The 11639-nt window shown below is 38.9% G+C and overlaps 1 protein-coding gene across 1 annotated transcript; it reads right to left on the bottom strand.

Annotated features, from left to right (window-relative positions):
• Positions 1–8148: 8148 nt before the first annotated feature.
• LOC120205265 (GDP-L-galactose phosphorylase 2-like) lies at positions 8149–11392 on the bottom strand. The gene is made up of 7 exons (XM_039205176.1): positions 10605–11392; positions 10393–10514; positions 10222–10281; positions 9845–10087; positions 9225–9410; positions 8893–9138; positions 8149–8814 (listed from the first exon to the last, which is right to left on the bottom strand). Exons 1-7 carry the CDS (start codon positions 10726–10728, stop codon positions 8461–8463), a joined length of 1335 nt encoding a protein of 444 aa, XP_039061107.1. The 5' UTR covers positions 10729–11392; the 3' UTR covers positions 8149–8460.
• Between the last annotated feature and the right edge of the window lie 247 nt (positions 11393–11639).

The following is an 11639-nucleotide window of genomic DNA, read 5'->3' as shown; positions in this document are numbered from 1 at the left end:
GATTGCATAGGTCCTATTAGCAATCTGACAATCATATCCGATAGGGCAAACTCAATTGACAACGCTGTTAGAAGGTGTTTCCCAGATGCTTTTCATGGACTTTGTGGTGTTCATTTGTATAGAAATCTAAATCAAGGTCTGCTGGTATAAAAAAGCACAAATGGACATACTGGAAGGCTGTAAAAGCTTATCGGGAAGTGGATTTCAATAAGCATATAAATTGTTTAAGACGTGTTTTGCCTCAGTGTGCTCAAACACTAGAAGATGTCGGGTTTGAAAGATGGTCAAGAGTACATCAACTTGGAGCAAGATATGGTTTCATGACGTCTAATAGTGCAGAATCAATCAACGCTCTAAGTCGTCATTCCCGGAAATTACCCATTACTATGTTAATGGAGTTTTTTCGAGCCTCTATTCAACAGTGGTACTACAAGAAAAGAAACCATGCAGGTATTATTTCTTTGAATTCGTAACTTATCATATTTATATATTTTACTAAGTATTGTTTATTTAAATTTACAGGAACATTGGAACATCGTGTTACACCATGGACTGAAAAAAGATAACGAAACGTGTTGTGAAGTCAACGTCATGGAGAGTTGAACCATGTTCAAACACTTTGTTTCAAGTACTGGATAATAACTTAAATGGGCTAGTCGATCTAAATGCAAAGACGTGTAGTTGTATGAAATGGCAAACATCTGGTTATCCGTGTGGCCATGTTATAAAAGTTGCTCTTCATTTAAACCAAGATGATTCAAGCGCATACGCTATGGATTGCTACACTACAGAAGTTTATCGACAGACTTATGCCGAGATTGTCTACCCTATTCCACATCCTTCTGAGTGGGACATACCAGATGACTTACAAACAGTTTTGCCACCAGCCATGGACAGAAGGCTACCTGGCCGACCAAAAAGTCACGATCGTATACCGTCTAAGGGTGAAGAGAAGAAGAGATCGACATGTAGTCGGTGCAAGGAAAGTGGTCATACAAGGTTGACATGTGGATCACCAGTGCCATCAAAATCATCTTTTCCTCTACCAAAATATGGATCCTCATCAAAATCCAAAGCTCATATGGTGTCAAGCAAAAGGCAATCATCTTTAAAATCCCAATCACGATTGGCTTCACCTTTTGAGACTGTTAACTTAGGTGATTTTTAAATGCAAACGTTGTATTATGTGGATTTTATGTGTGAACTTTTAACATTTTCAGTTGAATTAATGACTCAGGCCAACCATTTTGACTTAACCAACTCTTGTTATTCAGTTGTTATCACTATTAGGCATGCATTTGACTATCGCAACACGGAAAATACAATCGCAACGCGAAATGAAAATCCCAACATGAAAATCGCAATGCGGAAATGAAAATCGCAACGAGAGAATCGCAATGCGAAATGAAAATCGCAACGAGAGAATCGCAATGCGAAATGAAAATCGCAATGCGAAATGAAAATCGCAATGCGAAATGGAAATCGCAATGCGAAATGAAAATCGCAATGCGAAATGAAAATCGCAACGAAAGAATCGCAATGCGAAATGAAAATCGCAATGCGAAATGAAATCGCAACGAGATAATCGCAATGCGAAATTATAAACGCATTGCGATTTTCATTTCCGCATTGCGATTTTCATTTCGCATTGCGATTCTCTCGTTGCGATTTTCATTTCGCATTGCGATAGTCATTTTTGCCTTCAACATAATGCAGATTGAAATCAACAAAATCAACCATTACATTTCAATCAATTAAACAAGCACAAATAAGAATTATGTTCGCATCAATTACACAAATCAACTTTTACAAATCATCTTTTACAAATCAATTAAACAATCAAAAAATAAGCAATAATTCTTATTTCCGATCATCTACTATTGAATCAACTTTTACAAATCAATTAAACAATCAAAAAACAATCAATTAAACTATTGAATCAACTTTTGCAGCTCGACATCATTTTCACGCAGTTCACTTCTGAGATTAACCTGCAGAAACCAAACATTTGTTCAGACAACACTTTCTACAATTATTGAATTCTAGTTACTTAACCAAACATTTTCAAACCAAAAGTATATAAACTTACCAATTGTTTATGGACATTTTTATAACGCGGATGCAGGTAGGCAGCGTCTCGTATATATCGATTTAGCCATATAATGCCGAAACCACAAGCCTACTGCAGCTTTATCTCTATCGGTGGGAGGTAGATACTTGATGCTTCCCGTCGTCAAACGCTCCAACGCCAAGCATACGAGAGGACCACAATCTCCTCTGGCTCCGCTCGTTTGTTGTGGCGCGGTCTCGTCTCTAATAACTGTAATATTGAGCTTCTTTGGCTTCTTGTTTCCAGAACGAGTCCAATAATTGATCGCATCCAAGAATTTAGCCAAATGAGAGCTCCATCCCTTAATAACATCTCTTAAATCAGCCAATGATATGTAATTTATCATGCTGTCATACACTATTGTCTTAAGGGATGGGAGCTGAAGCTCGACGAGAATCCAATGTTTACGTTCCAAAACAGGGATAAACACCTGCAATCATAAGTAATAATTCATTCATTTGCGCACTTATTTCATAAAACCTTTAAACTCAATCTAAAATAAATACTAACCTTATCGACCTCCCACCATGCAGGATAAAGTTTAGCTTGTCCATTGCCCAAATCAAATGATTCATCTCGTGCATTCTTCAAGTGAACGGCGTGAAAAGACGTCGGCATTATTGTATATCGTATATTTTTATTTTTCTTAAGTTTTCTTATTATTAGAAGACGTGTCACCCACGCATCGATATGCTGTTTTACAAAAAAAGACATATATTAGTGACTTACATAAATTTAAAAAAAAAATTAATCAAATTGAAATATAAGAAAAATATAAGACTTACCCCCCCATCGAAATAGCCATTGTCTTCGACCCCTAATAATACGCCCCACCAAGGCCGTTCAAGCAACAAAAAGATATCATCGGTGAGCTTGCATATGTCAGTGAAACACCCCTTGCTCCGCTCATGTAGATAAAAATCAACTGCGGTCTTAGCCCAAAGGGTGTTATCCAAAATTGTGTCCGGTAGTTGTTCCCTCTCCTCTTCAGATACCGGTATGGTACTGGCCGGTAACTCATACGAGAGCCAACTTGAATCCATCATGTCCGGCACGACAGAGGGTTTCTCAAGAAGCCTACATATGACGCCATGTGAATCGGGCTCTTGAATGGTGGGAGGGACCTCTTCAATGATGACAGTGGCCTCTTGAACGGTGGGAGGGGACTCTCGAGGAATGATATGGGGGGCCTCTTCAACGATAGGAGTGGACTCTTGAGGGATGACAGGCGAGTCGGGCTTCTTCTTGCGGTGTCTTCGCACTATTGGGGTGTACGGAGACTTAATAGCACGTGCACGCTGTCTGATGCGTGAACTCCGTCGTGCAAGCATAACCCGACGTAAAGCATCCACTCTATCGGGCCGCTAAATAATTAAATACAAAAATCAGTAAATAAACAGACATGATATTTAAACAGTGAAAACAAAGACAAATATGTTTCAAACTTGCATTGTATTCACCCAAGTCATTATTCTATCATAGTTCACAAAATGCATCAGATAACAAAGAAAAATATGTTTCAAACTAATACCCTGAAGTTAGTATTTGTTTTGTCTATTGGTTGAAGTAAATTTATCCATTCAAGTTTCAATTTGCAGAAGAAGAAATAGTTTACTTTCGCAACACGAAACTTAAAATCGCAACGCGAAACCAAAATCGCAACGCGAAATGAAAATCGCAACGACAGAATCGCAATGCGAAATGAAAATCGCAACGAAAGAATCGCAACGCGAAATGAAAATCGCAATGCGATTTTGGTTTCGCGTTGCGATCTTGTCGTTGCGATTTTGGTTTCGCGTTGCGATTCTGTCGTTGCGATTTTCATTTCGCGTTGCGATTTTGGTTTCGCGTTGCGATTTTAAGTTTCGTGTTGCGAAAGTAAACTATTTCTTCTTCTGCAAATTGAAACTTGAATGGATAAATTTACTTTCAACCAAAAGACAAAACAAAGACAAATACTATTTCACAGTGTTAAAGAATACACAGTTTAGCAGAATTGGCAGCAACCGAACAAATTTACTTTCAACCAAAAGACAAAACAAAGACAAATATATTTCACAGTGTTAAAGAATACACAGTTTAGCAGAATTGGCAGCAACCGAACAAATTTACTTTCAACCAAAAGACAAAACAAAGACAAATATATTTCACAGTGTTAAAGAATACACAGTTTAGCAGAATTGGCAGCAACCGAACAAATTTACTTTCAACCAAAAGACAAAACAAAGACAAATACTATTTCACAGTGTTAAAGAATACACAGTTTAGCAGAATTGGCAGCAACCGAATAAATTTACTAAGCAATCTAAGTGAAATGGCTAATCTAAGTGAAATTACGAGTAAATTTATCATTAAGTTAAACATGGAAAATCTTAAACTTACCTCGTTGCGTAGAGTAATAACCTCATTCTGCAACGATACTATCATCTCACGTAGAGCGGCAACCTCACCACGTAAAGTTGACACCTCCACACGCCATGCACCATCGTTATCGCGTAGAGTACCGATCTCCTCACGCAAGGCATTGACCTCATCACGTAACTCCCTTGACTCATCCCGTTGAGGTGGAGGTGGAGAACAGGGAGATAGGAGTCGTGGCATCTTTGCCGGTCGCCTATCATGAGGTGATGGTGGAGAAGAGGCTCGATGATGTGACGGGATAGGTGATGGCTCTCGTTCTAGAGGTGTATAGTCGTCACGATCGGGTGATGGCTCTAGGTGAGGTGATGGCTCTCGAATTGGAGGAAGTGGATGCTGCTCATCATCCGTGCCATCAAAAAAACTCTGACTAGCTTGCCACCAATCAGTGGCAAGCTCTTCCTCCGTGGGTGACAGTCTTTGTAATGGAATGTTGGCCTCCTAAAATATAAAAACTCAAACAAAGTTAAACGTCTACTATTAATAACTTGTTTATATATTATATGAAAGTATTTGTGTTAACTTACATTATTTATTGTGGCATATGGTATTAAGTCTTCCCAATCCAACAGAGTTTTCCTCTTCCAGGAAATAGCCCTGGGAATATCATTTGACGTTTTTATTGCATATGTACGCATGCTGGGGAAAGCCTCGAATATCCAAATCTACAAACAATATAATAACAAAATTAGTAATTGTTAAATAATTAATTATAATTTTAGAAACATTATATAGAAATTCTTACCTTAAAGGCCCAAACAAAGCCTGACAAAGTGTATTTGGACCCATCGCCCCGCAAACTTTTGCGGTCATCAAAGGCAGACGACAACTTAGTCCAGGTAGCTTTCCATATATACGAACCCCACGGAAACAGATTCCATGCATTCAGGTCCTCTACCAATATTATTAGCTCCCGATGAATAGGTTGTCTGGCCTCTCTGCCTAAAAAGCCGGCATACACAAGTAGTAGAAGGCATACTCGGACAACATCGACGTCTTCCATCCGAGTGAAACCAGCTTTCTTATTAAATAATTTCTTCAGGTCGTCGACATGTAGGTTCGGCTTCTCCATTGACTCATCCGGAAAAACCCGGGATAACCATGATGGGCGGGCGATATGACGAGTGTACCGGCCTACATCATCGTGTCCGAATCGTAGACCAGTGATTAAGCAGAACTCCTTCCGCCCAAAGCAAGTATACGCTGGTGGAAAATGAAACCATATCTCTTCCTCACCACGTTGTATACTGTCGGGTAGATTTGATGTCATGGTCTGAAGCCACAAATGGGTCAAATTAGCATCTCCACCCGGATGCTGTACTCTCAGCCATGGCCCGAAGCAGGTTTCCTCAAACAATTGTCTTTGAGCAGGTGAAAGCTTCTTTGCAATTGTAGTGGCCAGGCTGACTTTATTTCTCAAGGTCAATTGAGCCGAAAAAAATTTCTACAAAAACAATAAACATACCAAGTTAGATATACCAAAAACTACACTGTGAAGATATACCAAAAACAATAAACATAAAAAGTAGTAGTTTATTCTTGAAACTAAAATTTGCAACACTGTTTTGTCTTTTGGTTGAAATGAAAATCGCAACGAGAGAATCGCAACGCGAGATGACAACCGCAACGAGAGAATCGCAACGCGAAATGAAAATCGCAACGAGAGAATCGCAACGCGAAATGAAAATCGCAATGCGATTTTGGTTTCGCGTTGCGATTCTCTCGTTGCGATTTTCATTTCGCGTTGCGATTCTCTCGTTGCGACAGTCATTCTCTCGTTGCGATTTTCATTTATCTCGTTGCGACTCTTCTGCAAATTGAAACTTGAATGGATTGCATTACTTCAACCAAAAGACAGAACAAAGACAAAGACAAATACTAACTTGAAAATCGCAACGAGAGAATAGCAACGCGAAATGAAAATCGCAACGACAGAATCGTAACGCGAAATGAAATCTAAGTGAAATGGTTAATCTATTATTGAAATGACCAGTAAACTTATCATCAGTTTCAATATGAAAAACCTACAATAATGCAAACATTTCAAATAAAAATAATTAAAAAAACTAACCCTCGGAGGTTGATTTTCCATTTCTGAATATTGTGAGGGATTTCTGACCGTGAATGGTTGTGAGGGATTTCGCCGGAGATGGGGACGGAAATCTTCGGAGATGGGGACGGATTTCTTCGCCGTAGAGAGTGAGAGATGGAGATGGGACTGAGTTGTGATTTTAGGTTTTAGGTTATGAGTTGCGATTACGGGATTTTGTCTTAATATTCTTTTTGTAATTTGAAAATAAAATACGCGTAGCGATTATAATGGCGCTTTAAATATCGCGTTGCGATTTACGGATACGCGTTGCGATTTTATGTATTATCGTTGCGATTTACGGATACGCGTTGCGATATACGGATACGCATTGCGATTTACCCATACGCGTTGCGATTTACGGATACACGTTGCGATTTACGGATACGCGTTGCGATTTATGTGTTCGCGTTGCGATTTTCATATTCGCGTTGCGATTATTGAAAATCGCAATGCGAATTTGTACTATCGCATCGCGATTTTCAAGAATCGCGTTGCGATTTTGGAAACTGATTTGCGATTCTGGGGATCGCGTTGCGATTTTTATTTCGCGTTGCGATTTTGTTGGTCATTTTGGCAAATCCAAAAAAAGTTGGTTAAAATCGTATATTATAACTTTTTTTTGGTCACTGAGGCGATTTTCTCTTTATAATAAACCGGCGACTCATCGTCAACAGTCGGTAATGGGAATAACATAATGCTGATGTGGCATACTAAATCGTACGACCTGGCGCCTTCACCGAGGATTCAGTCTTCATGGGTTTTTAAGTGTTATAGCAATTCTAGTGGAGTGATTTCTTTGCTACCTTCTCGACCGGATACTCGTAAAGAAATCATTAACCCTAGAATTTTGTGGCAAACCCATTTTTTTCCTACCGAGAGGCGGATGCACTAAGTTCCAATAGGGGTCAAGTGCATCCCCATTATTACAGCCGTCATCTCTTGCTCCCTTCTTTTGGAGTCCAAGGTAAAACGAAAAAAAAGGAAATATTTTCGTTTCTTGGATTTTACGTGATTAAATTGAACTAAAAGCTTTTTTTCCAGAATTCAAATGATAAATTTCTTGAATTGAAGGTTTAATGCTAGCGGTAGTAGAAAATGCTTGTTTGAAAGAATTAACTTTAGTGACGTGCAATTGGAATCATATTTTTTTATCTTTTAGTAATTTAGTTCCTTGGTATTGTTTATAGCGCAATCGAATCTCTTGAAGTCTTCAATACTAGTTGTTGGAGCCGGAGGTTTGGGTACAGCGGCTCTCTTATATCTTGCAGGTTGTGGTGTTGGTAAGCATACGATGCAGCATTTTCAAGGCATTCCCAATATTTCATTGGTTCTTCTGACATCGTGATTGAAAAGGGGTTTGTAATCTTTTAGTTTTGTTTGATTATAGGTCGATTGGGAATGGTCGATCATGATGTTGTGGAGCTTATCAACATGAATAGACAGGTATACCTATAAGTTATAGATTCATGATATTGCTTATGTTCAATGGTTCTGTTGTTCCTGTTCAAATTATAAGCACAATCACGTGTTTAGAGCTCAGCACAAGAGCAGACATTACATTGCATTTTCACATGATCTTATAGACTTCATCATGGTAATGGAGCAAATAAGCATAAAGTTCACAAACGGACACGAGGATTTGAACTCCAAGAATCCTCCAAACATGGAAAAACTGGGAAATTTCTAAACAATACCTGTGTCGGATACAACTCGGAATCGAACACTCCCATTTGAATCCGAGTAACATAGGTTCTAAAAACAATTGTCGTCCTGGACAGAAGACACCAAAATTCTGAACCCCAGACTCAAAGGGGCAGTGCTCTAGTACAAATTCTGCTTGTTACTCCAAAACAAGGCACTCTTGAGCGCCAGACACCATACCGCGGTGGGAGCTTTCGGCAATGACATCGTCTTTTTCGAGAGGAGGAGCCTTGAGTAAAGTTTCAGTGCCATTTCCAATAACATTTTCACTGCCTGCGATGGCTTCAAAAATAAGTGCATTGACTTCGCAAAACCTCTCTTCAGAGAGAGAAACCTCGGCAAGTAGCCTCCAAGCATTTTCTTCAGATGCTTCATCATAATCCTTCCTCCTTTTTAACACCATATGACCACTAATTTCCCACACGGCTGGGTTCACCTGCGTGTCTAAAAGCTCCGGACTCACTTCCCCAAGCGCTTGTTTCTCGGCATAACACTGTTGCAAAGTTAATTATAAGAACTAGCAATTTCTCGTGGATGGTAAAATTGCATTGGTACAGTTCTAGTTTATTACCTGTGGGAGGAGAAAGATCCGCTTTCCACAATCAGAGATGAGGACATTGTATGGTATGTTGTTTTCTTGGAGGCAAATGCAGGCGTCAGATGCAATCTCAGACAAGTCCCGGAGAGTTTTACCACCCTCGAACACGAGACCTCTCACTGGATACTTTAAGAGCTCCGAGACCACCACTCCACCGGTCAAAGTTAACTTCTTTGTTGGAGCTTTCTCGATGGGAAAGGGCATAGCCAAATAGTAAGCCTGGACCGATTCAAATAGTTAAAACCTTTTCCTTTCTAACTGGTATAAAACTATATCTTAAAGCACCAGATAAGGAAATCATATACCTGGAAATGAAGATGATTGATTGTAGCAAATGCGCCCAAACTGTTGTAACCAAACCTGAAGTACGGATTCCCGGCTTCAGCTGCCATATAAAGTGCAAGCATGAAGCTCTCCTGATCAATCCTCTGAGGAAAGCATTCAAAAATCCGAGGGATCAACAGCACATGTCCATATTCAATGGGACTAACCTGTTGAAATGTATACAAAAATAATCTGTAATGATTAACAGTTCCATGAAAATATATAAAATATAAAATATTTTTATCTAAAAAATTGGTATAATTACATTTAAAAATTTAAAACCCATAAATAATTTATTAATAATGTATTGATAAAAAAATATCAATTTATAACTTGTGAAATAAATATACTAAAGGATAGCAAAGGAAAGTTAAAACTTTAATTCGACCCCGTAAGCACTTTTCCACGTATAAAAACTAAAATTTTCAGCATTTACATTTGGATAGAAAACCACTATTCAAATGCATTTTTTTCTCCAAAATGATCTGTTTAACATTGCTTATGGTTCCAAAAGTGTTTTTGGCCCCAAAAGTACTTTTAATGAGCAATGGTGAAAGGGAGTGACTTGTTCTCTAACACTGAACAAGTAAAACTAACTTACATTAATGGCAACGACACTTGGAGAATTCTCAACATCGATGGGAGCATTTGGAAAGAACTGAACTTCACCATCTTCACTTGCTTCAAACTGGAAGAGTACCTCTTCTTGCCCAACTTTGGTGAAGTTGAATTTGTTGCCATCAAATGGCTGAAGTACCGTATCAACACGGAACTCGGTTGGCCTCTTCTTAAGATGGCGGCCCTCATTCAGCTGGGCAATAAAGCCGTATTCACCGGGAATCACCTAAACAATGGTAACAATGGAAAATTTTCATGGTACCACAACCAACAACTCAATTAACCAGAAATTTTCTAGTTTAAACATAGGCAGATAAACAAATAAAGCAAAGAAATAAAAAATGGAGTCTAAAATAAGACCTTGGTTTCACAGGCAGTGACATCATAGCGAAAGAGTCCTCTTTGCATCCGATCCTCCCACTAACATAAAACAAAAATTATATTTTAACCTCACAATTTGTAATATAAAAATTACTAATCATAACAACCATCTCTGATTCCATTCACCAAGATCTTAATATCAAAATTTACCTCTCCAAGAACGAGTGAGTCAAGAAAAGCAACTGGGGGTTCTTTGTTCTCAATTTTAAGCACGTCTTCTTCAAGCTCCATATTGTTCACCTTCTTGAAAGCATATAAAGGAAGCTTTGCTCCTATATACAAAAGCCCAGATCCAGTTAAACCTCATTTCAATTAAAACGTATCAAACCAAGCAAGGTTTTCAAAGGAAAATTAAAAAATACCTGGAACGCAACAGCTTCTAAGGCAATTCTTTCCACATCCACCGCTACGACGACCAGCATCCTCCGCCTCATCCTTTTGGTAATTCGAAACAACAGTGGGAACCCTCTTAATCCTGAGCATCATCTTTGCTACTACTTATCTTCTTTCTTTATCCAATAAATATCAAACAAAGGAAAACAACAGCCTTTTCTTCTTCTTCTTCTTACGAGCGATCTCAACAAGCTTCAACGGATTTTCTTTTATATAGACTAAAAGTTATCTATATATATTACCGAAAACCTAAACGACAAGACCACCACCAGCAAGGAAGAGTAGATCAGAAGGACTACCGCCTTCGGAAGGCAAAGCTCCACGCCCACCGTGCGGCGAAGGGTTGCTCTCGATCACACAACCCTTACGTCGTACAGCAAGGACATGACCAGCAGGCCGAGAAACTCCGTGTATAGCCGTGATGCCCACAATTTGTCTGACCCTGGGTATTACCCCTTCAAAACCAATTTAACCAAACACCCAACCCCCTCAGCTTAAAAAATACCAATACGGGACTTTTATCGAACACCTGGAGTGCATTAAAAAAAAGTAAGAAAATGGAGAATTCAACTCTTTTTCTGGTAGGTGGGGTTATAGGAAAATTGAAGAAGAAGGGATATATATATATAGATAAGAGAGGAGTGAAGGCGAAGGGAAACGGTGTGGCGTTTGAATTTGGGAGGGGATTGTGGCTATTATAGCTGCGACAAGGCGAGAAAACAAAGCTAGTGGCCCTGGTGAATCGTTCAATTAACTTGAAAAAGAGACGAAAAATCTATTTACGGTGTGAAATCTAATTACTTGTTCGGTGAATAAAAGAGCCCCATTTTTCTGGGAAAACGACAGTCGCTCTAGCTATTAACCACAAATCTCAAGCGCATACCCTTTGCCGAAGAGACGGTGATGGTGTCCTCTTGCTTAACCACACAATTTTTTTAGGTTGAGGTATTTTTTCTTTTCTTTTCTCTTTATTGTCATTTTTAAAATTTTATCGCTTTCGTCCA

Source organism: Hibiscus syriacus, unplaced genomic scaffold (assembly GCF_006381635.1).
Source record: "Hibiscus syriacus cultivar Baekdansim isolate YM2019G1 unplaced genomic scaffold, ASM638163v2 tig00012370_pilon, whole genome shotgun sequence".
In the NCBI taxonomy this organism is placed as follows: Eukaryota; Viridiplantae; Streptophyta; class Magnoliopsida; order Malvales; family Malvaceae; genus Hibiscus; species Hibiscus syriacus.
The sequence above is the reverse complement of the archived record's forward strand: the minus strand, read 5'-3'. Positions and strand labels throughout refer to the sequence as shown.

What these genes read in the sequence shown, in the direction of transcription:
- LOC120205265 (XM_039205176.1), bottom strand. Translation starts at nt 10,728, where the DNA reads ATGATGCTCAGGATTAAGAGGGTTCCCACTGTTGTTTCGAATTACCAA. An exon ending in TCACTGCCTGTGAAACCAAG is followed by an intron (nt 10,088 to 10,221) that starts GTCTTATTTTAG and finishes ACCATTGTTTAG; the next exon opens with GTGATTCCCGGTGAATACGG. An exon ending in GGATCTTTCTCCTCCCACAG is followed by an intron (nt 8,815 to 8,892) that starts GTAATAAACTAG and finishes ACTTTGCAACAG; the next exon opens with TGTTATGCCGAGAAACAAGC.